This window comes from Gossypium raimondii, chromosome 13 (genome assembly GCF_025698545.1).
Source record: "Gossypium raimondii isolate GPD5lz chromosome 13, ASM2569854v1, whole genome shotgun sequence".
NCBI classification, from domain to species: Eukaryota; Viridiplantae; Streptophyta; class Magnoliopsida; order Malvales; family Malvaceae; genus Gossypium; species Gossypium raimondii.
The window spans coordinates 44,824,425-44,844,823 of NC_068577.1; the positions used below are offsets into that span (position 1 = coordinate 44,824,425).

General features: G+C 36.1%; 3 protein-coding genes and 2 non-coding genes across 7 annotated transcripts; 3 read left to right on the forward strand and 2 right to left on the reverse strand.

Annotated features, from left to right (window-relative positions):
- Positions 1–68: 68 nt before the first annotated feature.
- On the forward strand, positions 69–153 carry LOC128036457 (small nucleolar RNA R21). The gene has a single exon (XR_008193252.1). It is a non-coding gene; the product is annotated as a small nucleolar RNA R21 (small nucleolar RNA).
- Positions 154–517: 364 nt separating this feature from the next.
- LOC128036458 (small nucleolar RNA R21) lies at positions 518–607 on the forward strand. Its single transcript, XR_008193253.1, has one exon. It is a non-coding gene; the product is annotated as a small nucleolar RNA R21 (small nucleolar RNA).
- A 782-nt stretch (positions 608–1,389) lies between these two features.
- On the forward strand, positions 1,390–3,944 carry LOC105783513 (uncharacterized). The gene has a single exon (XM_012609014.2). The coding sequence runs from the start codon at positions 1,587–1,589 to the stop codon at positions 3,522–3,524; it is 1,938 nt and encodes a 645-aa protein (XP_012464468.1). The 5' UTR covers positions 1,390–1,586; the 3' UTR covers positions 3,525–3,944.
- LOC105783512 (microtubule-associated protein TORTIFOLIA1) lies at positions 3,913–8,435 on the reverse strand. The gene is made up of 6 exons (XM_012609013.2): positions 7,222–8,435; positions 6,738–6,929; positions 6,136–6,241; positions 5,399–6,048; positions 4,456–5,322; positions 3,913–4,354 (listed from the first exon to the last, which is right to left on the reverse strand). Exons 1-6 carry the CDS (start codon positions 7,912–7,914, stop codon positions 4,157–4,159), a joined length of 2,706 nt encoding a protein of 901 aa, XP_012464467.1. The 5' UTR covers positions 7,915–8,435; the 3' UTR covers positions 3,913–4,156.
- Positions 8,436–9,530: 1,095 nt separating this feature from the next.
- Positions 9,531–19,765, reverse strand: LOC105783639 (DNA polymerase delta catalytic subunit). Of its 3 annotated transcripts, XM_052626767.1 has the most exons (32): positions 19,412–19,765; positions 19,201–19,311; positions 18,943–19,049; positions 18,701–18,860; positions 18,305–18,500; positions 18,075–18,210; positions 17,767–17,904; positions 17,143–17,220; positions 16,907–16,998; positions 16,209–16,275; positions 16,034–16,105; positions 15,730–15,816; positions 14,798–14,917; positions 14,620–14,718; positions 14,399–14,506; positions 14,164–14,259; positions 13,963–14,028; positions 13,769–13,825; positions 13,559–13,646; positions 13,364–13,443; positions 12,956–13,069; positions 12,818–12,879; positions 12,487–12,551; positions 12,234–12,406; positions 12,039–12,110; positions 11,573–11,647; positions 11,386–11,475; positions 11,145–11,305; positions 10,613–10,686; positions 10,420–10,507; positions 10,046–10,144; positions 9,531–9,778 (listed from the first exon to the last, which is right to left on the reverse strand). In XM_052626767.1, exons 1-31 carry the CDS (start codon positions 19,695–19,697, stop codon positions 10,057–10,059), a joined length of 3,306 nt encoding a protein of 1,101 aa, XP_052482727.1. In that variant the 5' UTR covers positions 19,698–19,765; the 3' UTR covers positions 9,531–9,778; positions 10,046–10,056. The 3 variants fall into 3 exon arrangements, with proteins under 3 accessions (XP_052482727.1, XP_052482726.1, XP_052482728.1); XM_052626766.1 differs by having other exon boundaries at positions 9,531–10,144; XM_052626768.1 differs by lacking the exon at positions 12,818–12,879 and having other exon boundaries at positions 9,531–10,144; positions 12,487–12,601.
- Positions 19,766–20,399: the final 634 nt, after the last annotated feature.

Consider the following 20,399-nt stretch of genomic DNA (forward strand, 5'->3'; position numbering starts at 1 on the left):
ATTTGTGTTTTCTTGCTTAGATTAAATGCTTTTGGTATTGTTGGTTTTGTGTTTTCCTTAGAATGTTGCATCCCAATGATGATGATATGGATTGTTAAAAGTAGTGCCTGATCTATATATTATCATTTGATGATAAATACATACCGAGGGATGCCTAGGTTTTTTTTTTTCCTCCATGTAGTTTAGCTTTTATTATTGTGCTATCAATTCTGTATCTAACTGGTTTTCTTACTATTTTGAATCCCAATGATGATGATATTCATTGTTAAAAGTAGTGCCTGATCGATCGATGATCGGTTGATGATAAGTACATATACTGAGGGATGCAAAATTTTGCTTGAACTTGGGGGGTGGTGTTCATTCATGAACACTTTTTTGTTAGCATTAATTAGAGATTCATGTATATTAATATTGTGGCATCAACTGATTTTGGAATGGCAAGGGGGTCTGGTTTCCTTGTTATCACTGAGGATTGGCAGTGTTTTGGGGTTGCTGGCTGTTATCCTACACTAATTTGCATCCCGATGATGATGTATATGGATTGTTAAAAGTAGTGTCTGATATATTTACAATGGTTGGATGATAGATAAATACATACTGAGGGATGCATTCTTCTCTTTTTTTACTTGTAATGAGTATTTGGTTATGAAGACTAGCATTATTAACGAAATTAATATCAAATTCAATCTCAAGGCAGTTTATGCCAAAGGCATCAGGCGAGGGCTCATAATTTGGCTTCGAAACTGGTGGCCTTTGGAATATGTCTCATCATCCCTCTAACCCAATCACTCTCAAGGTCTCGAATGATACAACCGGGCCTTGCTGCTCCCGGATTCTAAAGATATTCTATTCAATTATATATTAATATTCTAAATAAAATGACAAATCATTCAAAATGCAAGTTAAACGCACGCATATGAAATTCAACCATTAAGTTAAAGAAAGGGATTTACATTGAAATACCAGGATCAAACAAGGCGAAACTTAATGTAGTGTTGGTCGATTCATCTCGTTTAAGACGGGATAGTTGACCCAATAATGAAGAAAAGGGATTTGGTTAATCATAACTGCCCTGCACGTAGAAAGAGAACAAATTCATGGAAAATATAAAATAATAATAAAAATAATAAATGAAAGCAACTTTATTGTTTCTAAGGAGGAGTGAAAAATGTGAGACAAAAAATTGTTATTATTATATATACGTGATTTACTTTGAATGTGTTCAATAAAAATATTAACAACCTTAATGGTGTTTACTATTTCAAGTATAATTTAGGTAATGTTTTTTTAACATTATGAATACCTGGTAAAGCTTCTTTCTCTCACTTTAAATCTAACGCTAAAAAGGAGACGTTATTACCAGAATACCCTTAAAATAACTTACTTGCAGAACAACAGAAGAAGGCGTAATTTGGTTTATGATCAACGAACGCAGCATCCAAATTTTACACTGTCCTTCATTTTTTCTTGATGAGCAAGCAGAGAAAACAAGACTTGCTTGTCTACTGAGAGTGATAATGATAGTGATACTATCTTTTTTCTTTTCAAAAAAGTGAGTCGGTAACTAGTGTGAAGCATTGGATGCAATGGTGGAACCAACAGGTAATGAAATTGAAAATGAAACCACTGTTGAAGAAAGGGAAGAACTTATGGTTTCACCTTTTGCCAATGGAAAACCCTGTTTAAGAACAGCCCATTTTCTTAAACCAACATTATCTTCCATTCATGAACCAATCCCAGACCTTTTTCCACTTTCCCCTTCTTCTCTACACGACAGTTTCTGCCCTGAACAGTGGCCTTTAAAGGTCAGCTTCACTGGTTGGAGCAACCCCAAAAAGGCTTGGGTTTTTTGGATTGATATCCTGCGTCCCGTGTACCAACCTATCTGGGAGAAGGCTGGTATCTTTGAAGCAATAATGAGCTCAACTTACTCGACCAAAAGATATTATAATTTGGTTATCGGTTTAGCAGAGAAATGGAACCCTGGAACCAACACTTTCATCTTCCCTTGGGGTGAAGCAACAATCTCTTTAGAAAATGTGTTGATTTTGGGAGGCTACTCTGTTGTAGGCTTCCCTGTTACATTCTCTGGTGATAGCCAAGAACTCAGGGAAGCTCAAGATAAACTGGTTACAGAACACAAGAACATCAGAGGGGATACATGGAGAAAGATCTTTCTAACAGAGTGGATGGATTATTTTATAGGAAGCGGGAGAGATATTGAGCATGGAGCATTTCTTTCATGGTGGTTCACAAGGTTTGTTTTCCAAGATTCTGTTGGATTCATTTGTAAAAGCGTGTTTCCAATTGCATGTCTTTTAGCTAGGGGCCAAGTTGTGGCTAGCATTTACAGGGACTTGACTTTATTGAAAGAAACCATTGCTGATTCAACTAAATATAAGAGTGCTGAATTTGATGATTGTGTGTCGAAAGTTACACTTTGTTCACCAATGAAGTTGGTTCAACTTTGGGCATGGGAAAGGTTCCCAGCATTGCAGCCAAAGCCTAATGTGATCCAAGAGTTTGACCCCAGATCAGCTAGATGGAACAGTGTGAAATTTGTGAAAGTTGAAAATGTGAGGATGGTTTTGGATTCAGCAGGCGACACTTTTGGTTGGAGGCCTTATGCTAAAGTTGTTAATAACAGGCAGTGTCTTGAATTTTACGAGAAAGAAGAGTGGGTATCAATTGATAGAAATTTGATTAAAGAATTAGTATCTTTTGCTCTATGTTTGAGGCCTTCGGAGTTGGTTGGATTAGGACCAGGATGCATACAACAGTACCTGCCGCATCGAGTAGCAATGCAGTTTGGAATTGATCAAGATGTACCATCTCATGTTGCTCGGTCCAATAAGTCTCCGGAAATCGCTTGGAACAATTACCTGAGGCCAATTAATGGTGGAAAATTGTATATCCCATCTCGTTTCTTCGGGTCTGACGTGACTGTCCGATACTTGGAATGGTGGAAGATGGTGTCAATGCTGGTTCAGCAAGATGTGATAAAGGGTATAGTGCAGAGAAAAAGAAGTTCAAGGAAGAGGCCGAGACAAATTCCATGGGTGAAAGCTAAAAAGGGAGAGAATGAGGTCAGAATTCCTCCCGGTTTCCTTCCCAAATTAATCACTGTGAAACCTGAGCTTTTTATTGAACTTGAACCTGAAGCTTTTGAAGTGTCTAAACAGAAAGGCAATGTCACTACTAGACCAGTTGGTCATGATAATTGCTTTCTTGTTAAGGCTCAAGGTCACTCATCTTCAACGGCAGATACTGGAGGATCTGTAAAGATGGAGTTTTCCATGACGCCAGGTCAAAAGGCTATAGATATCAAAGATCAAAGTGAAGAAACAGCAAGAGTGAGGAGAGAAGCAATTGAGAGCGAATTCGAGTGTTCGATGTATAGTAAAGATAACATCAGCAAGAATGGTGAAAGCAGTAGTACTTTTGAAGTCAACATGATAGCTTCCACACTTGAAGTTCGGGTTGCCAGGCTTGAAAGAATAGTTTCTAATCTAAATGCAGCATAGAAGCTTGGAAGAAATCCAAGCAAAGAAGACAGCTAAAGAAAACCGGGCCATAGTCAATCTATACATTTGATTCAGTATAAGTTTTGCATATGAGATTGGATATATACACACGAGCCCACAACTATGTATTTAACTTTAACCCCGTTAATTTTGCATAGATGATATAATGCTATCTCAGCTTCTATCATTATTTACATTGTTTAAAACTTTATTATCTCCCTTCATTCAGTTCCATATAAATAAAGCATGGTAGTGGTGTTACTAAAATGAAATACAATGTTGGATAGTTGTATTAGCAAGTCTCATTTGTGCACTGCTTCATGTTGCAGTGAGGTCTCTGAATTTCCTACAGAGCTTGATCTTTGGTTGTATGAAACATAAGAAAGACTGAAATTAATAGCTGTTAAAGCTTTTCTGCGATATCCGGCATTGTCAAGTAGACGTACATTTACATTTATATCAGAGGCCACTATCTTACATGATATACAAAATGTATAAGTAGCCTCAACCATTGATGCTAGTTTTCTTTCACTTCAAATTTACATCATGTAATATATATGCGCCGAACCAGAGTAACATAATCATGAAGTTTGCAAGAACAACACAGGATTCCAAAACCAAAACCAGCAGATTTACTTATCAAACTGTTGCAGCTCAATTTTCCAGGCAGATGCCAATTGTAATAGAAGTTGATCAGGTACTGCGCCTTCCCAATTCTCTGGTGGATCCATCGTGGAAGCTGCCTCATGTAAATTCAACAGAAGCTCTTTCTTCAACTCCATCGGTATACCCAATGCATCAGGTCCGTTTTCTATCACCACTTTGACCAGCTGAATAATTACAGGAAAATTTTTATTATAGTAAACTTATAAAAGAAAATGTCTAAATAGAGCAGCTTGAAGTAAATGGCTCAAAGATGAAGAATCCATACCTGTTGAATCCAGGATAGACAAATATCAAACAAATCTTGCTCCATAAGAAATTGCACAATAGAGTGCAAGGCGTCATTTGCTATCTCTTTTGATAGTTGGTCAACCATAGGGCCTGATCTATCCATCAGCTTTATAAGCAAGAGATCATCCCCTGTAGAGAGAACTTCTGCATAGGCAGAGTCCATATCACCTACTTGAAGGGCATGCATTGCGTTGCTCCAAGAAGTCCAGACAGGATCTCGCTCCGGTCCAACATTATCATCGCCAACAGCTTCAGCAGTCAATTCAGGAACACGTCCTGATTGAGATGCTACACTATCCTCCCCAGCTACACGAATTGCTTCCAAGGTAGCTTCGTCTTTTGATGCTTGCCATACACTTCGAGCAGAAGGCCCTTCACCAAGCCTCGCAGGCCCAGGACCTTTATCCCAACCTCTCCTGCCACCAAACTGATCACTCTCATGTTCCGATTTGGGAGATCTACTATCCCGGCTACTGCTAGCTGGAGCTCTTCTTGATACAACTTGCCCATTTCTGGAAGCACCAAATGCAGGGAAATCCCAATCATCAGGCATTTCAGATCTCCAAGAAGGTCCCCTCCCCCTCACACCTGGAACAATTCCGTCAGATTGGGCAAATCTTTCAACAAATGGAATTTGCCCATTGAACTTGGAACCGTAGTCAGAAAAACCATTATACTTCCCTAAATGTCTATTATAAGGTCCTTCAAATGCTGCCGTGAAGTTACCACCTCTCCTGCTTGATGATATTGATAAATCCCTAGCCATGTCTTCAACAATTCTTTCAAGTCCCCTAACTCTGTTCTCCAAAGTTACCATGCTATCATGAGAACCACCCATAAAATCCTGCAACATAACAAGGAATCTAATCAATCAAAAGAGCACTTTTGGAAGCGTTCGTAGGTGCTTAACTGAGAAATACCTGCAACATGTTCATAAGATGAGCTTGATGTCTCTCCAGCTGCACTAACTGCCTCTGGATAGCCACCCAACTTCCTTTGTTGCTAACGAAGGACCCTTCAGACTGTCCACCCACTTTCGAGAAACCCAAACGATTTCCAGATGGCTCCCTTTGATTTACATCTATCCTGTCATCAGCATCAGTTGCCCTTTTTCTTAGGTCGTTTCCATTTATCTTCTCTTCAGGCCATTTGTCTCGCATACCAGCAGCTCCTCTCTCTATTTTACGGTTTTTGCTGCTGGAAGATGCATGAAAATCATCTGTCTGATTGTCTCCCACACCACTCAATCTCCTCCTCGTGTCTGAACCATTTGGATCAGACACTTCTTCACTCTTCAAGTTTGAAGAATTAAGATATCTTCGAGGAACAACTACTTCAACTGGCAAATCATCAGAACCCCTTGTTTCGAGTTTCTGAAAGAATTCAGGATTCAACTCTCTGTCTGTTAATGCAGGTGATTTCTTCTTTAAAATTACAACTGCTTTGTCAATAATGCTTCCACCTTTGCCTTCAGAAACAGAATCTGAAGTATGTGTTTTTTTATCACCCGCACTTGGATCTTTGGAGCCATTCTTTTCTGATGATTCAGCTGACTGAATATTGTCACCATCTACAGCATTGAAACAAGTTTAATCCAATAAGATGAATGACCTACACATCAGAAGGACAACCCGTAACACTTAACTGACACACTTACCATGAGACAAGGCTTTCAGGTCATCTGCAGCTCCATCTTCCCCTTTTCCTGCAATCTTCTTCCATAATTGCAATGCTTCTGTCATGCTATCTCTCACAGGTTTCATCTGGTTGACCAATGATTAAACGTTACAATAGAATAAAATTTCCATGAGGCAGTGTTGAGTAATGTAAATCTGTCATATCTGCACCATTAGAAGAGATGATAGTGAAAGGACTTCAATCCTAACCTTGCTTAATCATAATGTGCTAGCTGAAAGTCCCTTGAAAACCAATCTAGAAAGCATGGATGCATACAGTCCAAACCCACATTTTCTATTAGTCTATATTCTGTCACACAATTAACCCTAGGATTTCTAATTATATCAAGTTCCTACAAAAAAAAGGGAAATCTATGTGGAGGATATGCATGTTTTCCCGAAGCAAAGTGACCAGATCAACTCATATAATGAAGAAAAGAAAGTACATGGTCTGACACCAGTCATGTCCAAAATATGTATCAAAGTCATGGTCTGACACCAGTCATGTCCAAAATATGTATCAAAGTAATATACATATATATAAGTATGTATGCATGCAAGAAAAATGACACCAAAAAGCTACCCTATCAAAGCGACAACCCTCAAGTATGGTTATTGTCGAAGATGCTCTATCTGCAATCAAGTTGCTTGAATGCAGTGCCAATGCACTTAAAGAATCTGCAGCTGCCTTTCTCGTCGCCCAATCTGTGCTCCCAAGGCATTCGTGGATGCTTAGCAGCAATGCTTCCAAGCTCTGAGGTGCAATTGCTCCCACCTACACGATCATCATAAATTTACAGAACTTCAATTTTCTTTTCCTATTTTTTGACCAAAAAAAAAATGTTCCTATTTGTGGAATTTTCCATATCTATTCCCCACCTAGCTACCTAATTCACATGATCAAATAGAACAAGATCTACAATACCAGCCAAAAAAACAAGCACAAAGTAAACAATAAAGAAACTACAAGATATTCATTTAAGATGATACTTGACATCCACAAAACCAACAATATAAATCATCAATATCCTTATGAATCAAACACAAAACAACTGCAATACACAAACCTGTGACAAACTTGCCACTACTGGCAAAAGGGAAGCCTTGGCCATAAAATTCTGGTTATTCAACAGCTTGCAGATCCTTGGACACAGTTTCTGAAAAGCAGGCAAAGGAGGATCAGATGCACATTCCACCATCTTAGCCATACACGTCGATGCACCAGATTGTACCCCTTTGTTCTGCTCCCCCATTGCTTCAAACAATGGCTTTACAAACAATCCCACCATATTCCCCCCACTCTCCCCTTTCAAATACTGCCCTGAAAGCGCCCCTATTGAATCGCGGCAAGCATCTTTCACCCCAGAATCAGCATCTTTCAGCCTTTTAACAATGTGGGCAACGATTTTAGTCAAATGGGAAGCTGCCAATTCACCATGGCAATTACATAGCACTGAAAGTAACCTCAAAGATTCTTTCTTCACAGCTTGTTTTGGATCATTTGAAGAATCAAAAAGGCAATTGAGTAACATGGGAAATGATTCGGGAGAAAGAGATTGGATGGTCTTTTCAAGTTCTTCAACAGCAATTTGGTAAGTATCACGATCAGAGAGCTTGGAAAGTGAGGTCAAAATCCTTTGCTTTAGCTCTACCATTGCAAGGTGAGATGACACTGAAGAAGGTTTAACAGGGTTTGAAGGAGGAGCTAAAGTTGAAACCTTTGAAGGTTTTGTTGATTTGGGTGCTTGAGAATTACTCATTTTCAAAACTGAGAAGGAAAAAAAAAAAACAAAAGGCTTTCTAAGAAATGAGATTTCAAAGATTGAACATAGGGGAAAAAAGATGGGATTTTGAGGAAATGGGGTTATAAAGATTGGAACAAAGTGCGAAAATGGATTGGATTTTGAGGAAATGGGGAAGTTTCATATTAAGTGAAAAAAAATGGGTTTATTTTATACATTGAAAGTTGATGGAGGAGGAAATTTTTGGAGTTGAATGAGAGAAAATATGGTAATCTCTAAACAGGAAAGACAGATATTAGAAACTAAAATAAGGGGGGGAAATGGGATTTTTGAGGATGGTTCTATGAGTTGAAAGGGAAGAAAAAAGATGGGATTTTGCATACATTGAAAGAAAAGTTGATGGAGAAATGAGTTAAGGGATGGAAAAAGCTGAGATCTGAAGAGAGTGAAGAAAAAAAGATATTATTTTTTTCCTGGATTCAAGATTTGGTGAAAAAGAGGATAAAAGGGAGCATTCAAGATTTTAAATTTGATAGTTTTACTTTGTTTTTGGAGGGTAAGGAGGTGTTAGGGTTTGAGCGTTGAGGTGGTGAAAAACATCATAACCGTTGATTTTGATTAGTCAATTTTTGTAATGTCATAGAAAAACTTATATATTTTTAACTCCATGTACTGTCAACCTATTATTAGAGAATGTAATAATTATTTTATTTTTAATATTTTTAAAGCTATTCATTAATTTATTAATGATTTGTTTTAAATTTTTAATATATTTGTCTCAAATTTATCATCGATAAAAAAAACCACAATTCCTTTATAGTATTATCAATTTAAATTAATTTTAAATTAGATGAGAATTCAAAGTAAAAGAAATACATTTCAAAAGTTATGTTTTAGAAACTTTAGAGTTGAGATTTAGTAGGTTTGTTTCAAAATTTTCCTTTTTCTTTCTTAAATGGTTGAAACTTGCTCTTCTCCGGTGAATTGCCCCTTAAGTTTGTGCAACTAACACGTTTTAGTCTTCAAAATATTCTTTTAAAAAAAAAAAGATTCAAACATATAAAGCTTTTCTTAAATATAAGAATGGATGGTCCTAATTAGTTTAAATTATTTACAACATTTTTATTTTTTATATAGGTCTAATTGTGTCCCCGTCCCTGCACCCTTTTGATCATCCTACTAGTCTAATTTGACAATTAAAATCCAATTCAACACTATTAATTGACTTGTTAAATTTTATTGTCTCAGATTGTACTTTAATTTTTAAACCAAATATTTAAAGATTAAAATGTGAAATTCAAATTTAACAAAAATTCAGCGGAAGTGTTATAAATAGACATTTAATTTTAAAATCAAACAAAGAGTAAAATTAAATTTCAAAATGCAAAGAACATAGACCAAAGAAATAATTAAACCTTTATATATATATATATATATATTTGTTAGGACATATGTTAAGGAGTTGAAAACCTCAAGTTAACTACTACCATTACATGGAAGGTTAACGCAGCAAATTACCTCAAATTTAGGTAACTACCTTTTTTATATATAAATAAACATAGTATTCATTTTTAAGATGTTGACATATTTAATAATTTATGATGTGACTAGACATACATACAAATTATCAAATCTAGTAAAAACAAGGTGAATAAACATGTATCATAATAGGTAATGGGAATATAACACGTTGCAGCATCGCCTACCCACCAACTTAATGCATGTAATGATACAAAGTAGGGATTTTGTGCACTGAAATACGGAAAAGATTATAGATAATAGCACATTAGCATTACATGCACCACTGCACACCGTGATACAGCAAAATTGAAAATAGACCTCAGAAAATGCTGACATCGCTCAACATTGCACAAGCCAAAACCTGCAATTCGTAAAGGCGTTGAGGAACAGAAGCTTTAAAGGAAAACTGAAGAATCTTAACTGATAAAGCTTTATGTCCAGATTTTCAACTTTCTTTATTTCAAAAAAGAGAAGCTCCGCCTGGTTTCTAATCTTTAACTTTAAACTTTGGGATAGAAACACTCTAGAGGTTTTCTTGACTCAATTGTTGAGATACCAGGGAATCCATACACAGCCTGTGAAATGCTCATTAACGGGAAGATGCGTTTATTGAGCAGCTGAAAACAACCTGTTATAGACTTAAAAGTTCCACCGGTCCAACTGCCGCTTGGCTTCTACCATATCTTTCTGTGCTTTCTTTCTCCGGTAAAATATTGGACAATCCCGACTGTAAACATGATAAAACATAGTTTATAATTAAAATAAAGAAAGGACGAAGCAATAAGATGCAGTCACACTTAATAGGCAGCCTGTCATTCCCTTTCTTTTCCAAAAAAAAGAAGCACATAATCTGCATGGTTCTATATTGGTTGAGCGCTACTACACTAATGCATTGCAAGATCCTGGTTTTACCAAGGATTTTCCAGGAAAAATGAATTGTCAAACTAAAACAGCATTAACATTATTCATCACAAGTCACAAAGAGAAAGGAGATGGTAAAACCTAGTGCAGAGCACATCCTGGTGAAGAGAGCCTTGACACTCTTGGCACTGTGTCCATAGCCTCCCAAAAAGCTCCTCAAGTTCTGACACTGCAATCATTTCATACAATCATAATGTCAAAAGACCTTTGGCTCCTCCAGTTCTAAAAAATGTTATTTTAATTCAGAAAAACAGTAAAGGAAAAATATGCACACCTTGAGAAACTGTTTTATAATAAAGTTCTGCCTCTCTTCCCTTGCAGTGTGAACAGAGTGTTCGATCTGAATTGCTGAGGGAAAACCCAAATGGTATTTATACATGTAAGATATGCCATATATTTGCATGATGTGCAGTAATCAATATGCAGGTGGACCCTATAAAGTTCTTGCAGATACTTCTAAGAACTTTTACACCTATACATCTCCCAATGCATATTTTGTATTTTGCAAGACCTCTCTAAAGGCCGTTCTAGGTTCAATCAATTTTCAAAGTTAAGAGTGTGTGTATCTGGGGGGGGGGGATCATTTTATGGAAAAATCAATTGAGGGGAAGTCTGTTGAAAGCATTTCGACATTGAAAATAGCATAGAAAACCTGGCTTATGAAGCACAAAATCGTAAGAATTGAGACACTGATCATCTTCAGAAATAGTAAAAAGCAAACATCATAAAACAAGGATCCTCAATTTCTTTACAGAAAATATTACTGATCCTTTAAATATAAAAAATAGAATGAAGTAGATTTATACCAAATTAGCGCTTTGCAGCCAATACAACTAAGTTGTTTCTTTGCAAATTTCATTATTCCACTGTTTGACGGAGTTGATATGGAAATGGATCTTGTGTGACTCCCATGGAGAAGTTCCTTGCTAGCATTCTTTAAAATGGGCTCAAAAATTCTTAAAAGTGGCTGTTACATTAATACAATTGTTAAAACAAGGGAAAATTTTGTCATAGACTAAACTGAAACGATTAAACCACTAAACCAACCTTGCTAATTTGATTTTCAAGGTAATATTGAGGATCTATGGGGATGTTATTTTCTAGCACATAGATTGGGTCCTCTGACCTCTCATAAGCCTGAATTCATAGACAGTATTTGATACCAGGATATATAAATAATACAATCATTTGCAATAGTTCTATTTTTTTATGAAAAAATCATCAACAAGATTACCTTGGCGCCTTTTGCAGCTTTAATAATGACATAAGGCACCCGATCCCCAACATTTGGAGCAGTCGCAGGATCTCGCTGTCAAGTATAGAGAAAAAGTTCATCCTAATGCTCTAATATCAATCAGCATTTTATAGAGGATATCAAACAGGCGGCCTTAGAAGAAAGCAACTACAACTGAAATCTGGTAAAGGCAACAGCGCATTATCTCATTTAGAAATTGAAAAATAGTAGCAATCATTATTGCATCTAACAATTATCTAGAAATATATGATAACATGCAAACTCAGCATAAAACTTACAGTAAGCACATGCAATATTAGACTGTTTAACAAGTATCTAAAGAAATTAAACATAAGTCATCTGAAGACAATGCTACCACCATATATATAAGTATTACAATTAGGTACCTCAAACATATATTATACGTAGCATGCTGAAATATACCAAGAAAAAGCATAATACAAACCTTGCGCATACGTTCAGCAAGTTCAACATGAGCAGCTTTTACCTCATAATCATCTCCAGTTTTTGTCAGACCCTGTACATAGGAGCAGGAACAAACAGCTAAAATAAAGACAGACACAAATTTAGACCAAGCATTACAAAATCTTCACAGTGACTAAAGCATCATTAAACCAGGAATAAAGGATACTCTTGTCACCTTAGTAATAACCAAAAGTGACAAATCCATCCGATTCATGAGAAGATCTGAAATGGTATTCTTGACATATTGAACTGCACCAGGAATATCTCTATCAATCAGTATTTTGTGCAGGCATTCAGTTACAAGGTTTTTGACCAATAAACAATTGTCTCTTCGAACAGTTTCGATGCCTGTTCATGATGAAAGATGAATTAGCATTCAAGTTCAATGAAAATTTCAGAAGTCCACATGGTTGAGGTTTCTTGTTTACCTTTAGTGTCCATTTTGTCAAACTTTTGTGGATTTGTCCAATATAAACCAGCATATCTTTTCTTGCTAATCAAAAGATAGGGATAATAAACCTTCTCAAACTCTAGCTTGATGGGCTAAAAACACCAAACCAATATAGAAAAAGGAAAAAAAAAAAAAAGAACAGAAAATGAAGACAATATTAACAACAGATAAACCAAGAAGTAACCAGAAGTTGACAAAAAACACAAAAATTAACTTTAAGTGATAATTTGCTACGAATGAGATTATTAACATCCATGGCCCTAGAGGTAGCCGCCACGTTTACATTATGATTAAAGATGAGAGCTGACCAGAATATTATAACCAAGTGTAACACATTACGGCTCAGACAGTTGCAGAACACTTCCCCTTCCTATTTAAACACTGGGCAATTAGGGTTTCTTCAATTTTAAAAGATGTGGCACTATTTACTATAAAAGAAGTCTTACTTTTGTAAAAGTTCCACTGATGTGTTCTGCAGCTTCTCTCCCCAAGTTCATTGCTGCTTCTACATCAGACACACCAAATTGTACCATCACCGAATCTGTGTCCCCATATATAACCTGATTATAAAAAATTATTTAGTATGATTTCTGCCACAATATCCGCAACAATAATGTGATGCAAGACTATCAAGCAACAATAAGTACACATATGCAGGCCCAAATACTGTATCATTCTAATCTCCTTGGCCAGGCGAGAAAATTAAACTTCCAAGAACCAGGTAAGACAAAGCAGCCTTAACTTGGGGAAGCTGAAATAGATAAATATGAAAGGAAAGATGATCCATGTTATGGATGCATCAGAAACTATTTTTTTTAAATGATCCTATAACTAGAGCTTTTGGGATGACTTACCTCAGCATTGTGTTCATAGCCTCCTAGCACTGTAAATTTATCTTCAACAAGCTTCTTGGTGTGCTCAATCATTTGGCGACCTTTACAAGGCAAACAACATGTTAGATCAAACAAAACTAGAATAATGCATTTTAAATCATTTATAGGGAAGGGAATTTTTTTAGCAGTGCTGTTAATAAGAACATTTTATTGTACCATAGCTTGTAACACTCGAAGAAATCTCTAAACATGGTAACTGACCAACAGTAGCTCCTGTAAATCCATATACAGAATTTGCACTTACCTGAAACAAATAATAAATCAGATCAAAGTAATGAAAAGCATACATGGAAACATTTATTTTAACCCCTGAATGCAATAATTACCATTTGAAAACGGATGATAAGAAAAAAGTAATGATCCTACCTTCAAGGCCAGCTGTCGGCCATCTAGAACAGCTTTCTCAAGTGGATCCTTTGCTTCCTACATTCATATAAAGAATATGAGTAAAGAAATGGAGGCAAAGAAGAAATCCAAGAGAAGACTTAATATTTTGATGGCACAATATAGAACCAATAGGAAGCAGAACTGTGCAATTAAAATAAAATTATTGTAATCACCTTCAAATCAGCTTTTGCTCGTTTACGAGCAGCTAATAGCTCTTCCAATATTTCTGGAAGTATCCCCTGAAGATTTTCATTCTTCTAATCAGTTAGATTTTCGGTATTCATCAACAAGAAAATAAAATAAAACCTCTAAAGTTTACTTATTTATAGAGGAAATAATCGTCCATGACAAAATTGACATTTTAATAATATAACCTTCTGTAGCTCTGGTTTAACAAATGTTTCACCAGACGGAGTTCTGTTAACACATTCTGGTGGGAGGTTGAGTTTGCGAACATCTTCAGGAGTCACCTTCACAAAGACCATCCAAGATCAGAATTTGCCCAAAAGTCCCACATATTATTGATCAGACAAAAAGGAACATAAATAAAAGTAACATAAAATAACAGCTGAACGAGATGGCAAAAGCAAGATAAATTTGAAGTATCACCAATGTGCAATAGCATAAATTATATGCCATCATAATTGATGGATACAAAGACGCAAAATCCAGTGTTGCAATTGGCTTTTCATAGAATCCTGCTTTCGCTTCCAACACCTGAAACAGAGTTCATCAACATGATATGTATGTCTGTTTAATATTTTAGTGAGGTAGCTGTAGTTTTAGATGGCAAAAAGTTACAAGCATAAGAAATTTGAGAACAAACTTACAGTTGCACCTTCAAACGTTCCCTGTTCAGATCCTGCTTGTTTGACATTTGGAATAACAAGGTTCTTCTGCTTCGACTTCCTAAGAAGTTGAGAAAGTACCTGAAAAAATCAACAAAGATTTTAAATTTGAACTATTAATCACTTGATTCATCCACGGAAACTTACAAATTGTACAAACCTTGATGCTTTGTCCTCTAGAAAGAAGAAAAGATATAGGCACACCTGTGACACGAGCCATCTCAACATAATTGTAAACATACATTAGTTTATCCAAAAGCCTTTGGGGAAGGTAAGCATCCTGCAACCATACAAGAAAGAGAATACTGATTCAGTCATAGATGATCAGAAACTTAAGTTCTTCAACTCAACCAATGCACTCTGAAGAGTAGAGTATAATGTCTGCTGATGTAATAGACATATAAGATCAAAAAATAAAGATCACAAGGTAGGATTTTAGAATGGAAGCTATAGCTGATGCTGGTAACATCTTATATATCTTAGCTGTAAAGAAATTGGAATAACCATTAGCAGAAGGCTCATGTCTTGAACAACTCAAAATACTTGTAGAAATACAACTCTGGGTAATATATTATGTATGTAAATTAAATGCAAAAGGAACTTGGGCTTTAGCACCAAATGTTTCACCCACCTCACTTAGGAGGTAGACTTCTACAAAGCTGGGGTTTGATGCCCATAGCAATATCCCTTCCCCTATTCCCTGGGCATTGCCTCCCTTGTATCAGAAAAGAAAGATACAAAAGCATGGCCCAAAAGACACCTAACAAGCTCTTCATAGAAAAACTAAATGATAGCCATTTCTATGAAACCAACTAGATGGGAGCTACTATCACAAATGTCTCAAGAGGCTCAGGCATTTAATGAGCTGAATACACATGAAGATAAAGAGAAAATCAAACTAAATTCAATCACTAACAATAATCAATCAAAATGAAAGTCAAGTAAACAATTCTATCCAACAATAAGGACATGGACTCAAGTTTCTTTTAGCCTCTAAATTCCTGATGAGACATAAAAAAAGTCAAAAGAATCTACAACCATAATAGTTTATGCACTCAAGTTTTGCAAGTTAGACTAAAACCAACTATGCACCTTCAAACAATAGACAGCAAGACGCCTCCTAGTCTCAGCATTTCCATTCTGAAGATCTGATATTATTGAATGGTGAACATCCTCTTTCTGCACAAAAGCAATGCAAGGACAAAACTTGAGTTCAACTTTTGGAGAAGAGTGACAAACAAAAGGAAACAACAAATGTTGAAAGGTAAACACATCTGCAAAAGAACCCTTAGGAATAAATTAACCCTAGGAACCAATAGCAGAATCTAACAACATATTTTAACTATTAAAACATGATTACAGAAGTAGGCCATAATCTTAGAAGAGAAATTCTAACCTGCTCAGATAGAAAGTGTGCTGAAACTGAATTCAATGAATAAGAACTTAGTTTGTAGTCCCTTTGCATAGCCTACAACAAAAAGAAACAAAGCTAACAAATTTGTAAATATGAATCATTTGAACTCAGATAAAAATTAAAAACTCATAAGGTAGAAAAACTGCATGCATAAAACCTGGAGCAAATCAAATTGAACTCTCCCCTCCACAGTAACTTCTTTGCTCTCCCTAGTTCCATACTGTCTGTAAAACAAGCCAGCATCAATAACCAGAATATATAACAGGAAAGTAACTCTTAACTCAACCAGAAACTGGAAGGAAACCCACAATAGTTATTTATGCTAGGGCAGGAAGTATGATGAAACAAAGTAACAAACGCTCAGTTAAACGCATTCGATCAATAGTTGAAGTAAGTTACAGATAACATAACTTTCCTTTTTTATAACCTCACTCTGAAAATTAGTGACAAGTGAATTCAGTAAGGGTATAGATGAAAGCAGCTAAAGGAAAATGAATACAAGATTGATTCACACTAAGCTCCTCATATGACCCTTCGGGTTATAGCCTTGTATGAAACAGAGCCTTACAAAGGCAAAACTTTTTAACACTTCTTTAGTAACAGAAGCAACTAACTTCACCATCAGAAATTATGCAGGAACAAGAAATTCTAATTTGATAGGAGTAAATTAATAGTTTCAAAAACAAAAAAGGGAAGGCAATGAGGAGAAACAAGTTAATTTATAAGGATGTGGAGATTATTAGTATTCTTTGCAATTGCAATGTTAGATAACAAGCCAGTTAAAAAAAATCTAGCAGAAAATAAGGCTAACAACAGCAGCAATTATAAGAATAACACCCATAACAGATACTTTACCTAGAAGAAAATGTTGTATCTTTTACACGAACCCTACTATTCCTGATGCGGCCAAGTATCGGAAACTCTGCTATTCCAAGTGTTTGTGCTCTCTGTTAACCAGAAGATTAAATGTCAGATGGTTCAATCACACAACTCCTATACAAATAAAGGAAACCCTACATAATGAACCAAAAAGAAACCTTTGCTGCAGCAACATTCATGGAGAATAAAACTGAAGTTAATTTTTCATTTACCTCAATAAGATATGGCAAATCAAACTTGCAAATGTTATATCCAATTATAATATCAGGGTCCACTTCACGGATAAATTCCTGCAAGCAAAACCTTCTCATTAAAAAAGGTGCAGTGTAAGCAAAAGAAACATTTTCTTCTCATACGAGATTGATGTGAGATTGCCTATGTTCTTCAAGGAACCGGTTTTGTAAAATGGAAATTTATCATAATATCAGCTTAAGAGCCACTGACACTTAAAGAAGTAGGTTGCTAGAGATATACTTAGGGTTACTGATAATATTTTGATGATTTCTGCAGTGCTTAGGTGAATTGCAGAAATGAAAGCTTTATATTTGGCTTGAAAAAGCATTTGTTTTCCTGGTTCTTGCATTTCTGGCAGTTTTCTGATTCAATTTAAATGATTTATCGAATGAAATACAAGAAGACAAACATAAAGGTAGAACAGGGGCGAATCAGGAAGTTGCTTAATGAATCTCTTCAAACATATCAAACATGTCATGAACAATTAAGATTAAAAAGAAGACTCACTCATGGTGTTCAGTAATATGAACAAATGGATAACTTCTTTTTTATGCCTAAGTATTGAAGTAAAACAGAGAAGGTTTTAAAGACAAAATCAGTACCCTCCAAGCAAGCAAGACTTCTTTTTCTGTATCAAAAGACATTACATCAACACCAACTATTGGGGAGCATGACTTAAGGGTCATGACATTACGAATGAATGGCTGATCTTCTCCTTGCAAAGTAACTAGATTTGCTACCTAGAAAGAAACAAAAATTTTCTTCAGAGCTGGTGAAAGAAAATGATAGGTTAGTTTTCAATCAATCCTTCGTCAACGTGAACTAGGATCCCATGAACAAACTTAATAGTTAATAACATTTTTCCAATTTTTCCCAAATCAAATGGGTGACTTGAACAGAGGAATAAGACCTGGATTACAGGATCATGAGAAGGCTCTGGAAAATGACCTTTGCGACCAGCACACTCTATATCAAAACTCAATATGCGAAATGGAGCCATCTTTGAGAATTCCCCCTCAGGGGCATGGCTAATCAAATCTGAATACCTAAGAACAATAAGGGAAGAGAATTAAACCAGGAGGATAAAGAAACAACAATGGAATAGTTGAAATGCTCTTAATAGACCAAAAAAGTGTTTACAAGCAATCAAACTCCAATTGGCAGTAGGACATATTCTTTGCTGTCTTCTTATATTTACCAGCCGGTATCTCAATCCAATTACCACCAACAATATTGCAATCAATCATGAAACGCAGTGCAAAAAGAACATTGCTTTCATATGTAATGAAGCTCTTCATACCAAGGCCATCAATTTGTATGCCTCTATCAAGAATGCCTGCAAATTATTGGCAATTAACAAGCCTCCAGATATAAAAAGAACTAGGCAGTTCTCTAGATAGTCAATTATGTACATGATTAAGATTTCATGTCGAGAAAAAAGTAAGTTAAAAATAGTTTCAACTACAATAAGGCATTTCATTTAGTGAAGGAAACCCAAACAGAATAAATACCATACAAAAGAATCAGGAATGTTACCACGACAGGTAGCAACCATTGTTGGCAATGCCACTACAATCTTGAGAAAAGGTTGAGACTTTTGTTGCTGGTAATACATAATACTTCTTTTCTGAACCAATTCAATACGTCGAACAAACTTCGGTACCTTGCTGTTTCTGTTCATCTCCTTCATCCTACCCTGAAACCATGTTGCTGAAACAATTAAGAAGCCACTCGCAAAAGGTAAATGCATAACCTGAGGAAGTGGTAAAACCAAATACCTCAAGCGTTTGATGAAAATGTGAGATATCATCGGGACCCATTCCTGGAGGGCAGCTAATGTAGAAATACGGCTCAAATCCATGAACAAGACAACAAACGCTATGTCCTACAAGTTGCCAATATAAGCAATTCATCAGATTGACATAAAATGTACAATTTGGGATTCTTTCAAATTAATAACAGGCACGGTCAGTAATATTATATGTTTTTAGTATTCTTAGCAGCTAATATCACTTAAAAGATTCTCGAATAAATACCTTCTCCAGTAACCCCGAAAATTCGGATAATGGCAGCTTGACCAGAAGAATCAGGCAGCAAACCTTTATGACTCTCTCCAATCACATAATCAATCTCCAATTGTTGGAAAACTAAAACAGAAGCAAGAGAAGAAGGCAGAGCTCAAAATTTCCCCCCAAAAAAACTTAAAAATCAAACATTTACAGCAAAATATTTGCTTCGTAAACTTACCAATGCTACGAGACTGGGAAATGTAGGCATCAGAGAGAGGAGGGCGAGCCCACTTGGAAAGACGAGAAGCGAGAGCTTGACGTTCCTCGAAGTCGCGTAGAATTAGGGATTCCACGTCTTCTTCCCCCATAAGGGTTTCGTCAAAGAAGACATCTTCGTCGACGAAATCTTCTTCCGTCGACGGTGGGGGAGGCGTCGGAGTCGTCGCTTGGTGCTTCGAAGCCGGAGATGGCTGGTGTGAAGAAGGCGGTGGTGGCCTCTTCCGTGGGTTGCCGCCCTTGTTCATGATTTGGTGTCGTTTTGGAGTGAAGAGAGGGAGAGTGATGGGAAATGGAGGGGGGTTTGGGAGAGGAGAAGAGGGATATTCCCGCCAGTTTTGGGGGTTTTATAAGGGAATATGATGTCACGTGTCATGCAGGTGACTAACACTATATTTTTGGGATTAGATAGTTACAAATCAGTAAAAAAAAGAATGTGAATAAAAGTGGGTGACTTGAAAATTTAAAAGTAAATATTTTTTAACAGATATTATGCAATGATAGGTGATAGGATAAAATCAGAAATACCAAAACATTAGTAGTGGATTTGGTGTCAATAATAGCAAGTCACTAAGATTATTGTTGTTTTGGATGGTACGTGATTGAATGATTTTATTGAGTAACAACGTTTTCTGAATTTGAAGGATTCTCCTAAAGTTGATTACAATTTGATATTTGTAATTTTATGTTTTACAAGTCTTGTTCAGAATGGTATTTGGTAATGGTTTTATATTGATTGAGATTTTGCCATGGCTTCTTTCTTTTGAGATTGAATAAGCTTAGTGCGATAGCTAATAGCTATAGGGTTTAAAAGGTTATTGAAATGTGGTATGGGGAATATGTGAACAGGAGAAGCTAGCTTATACAAAATTCAGGCAAATATATAATGGGCTGATCAACGATGGTGTTCTAATTTGCAAATCAAGATTTCTGTTGGAATCAGATTTGAC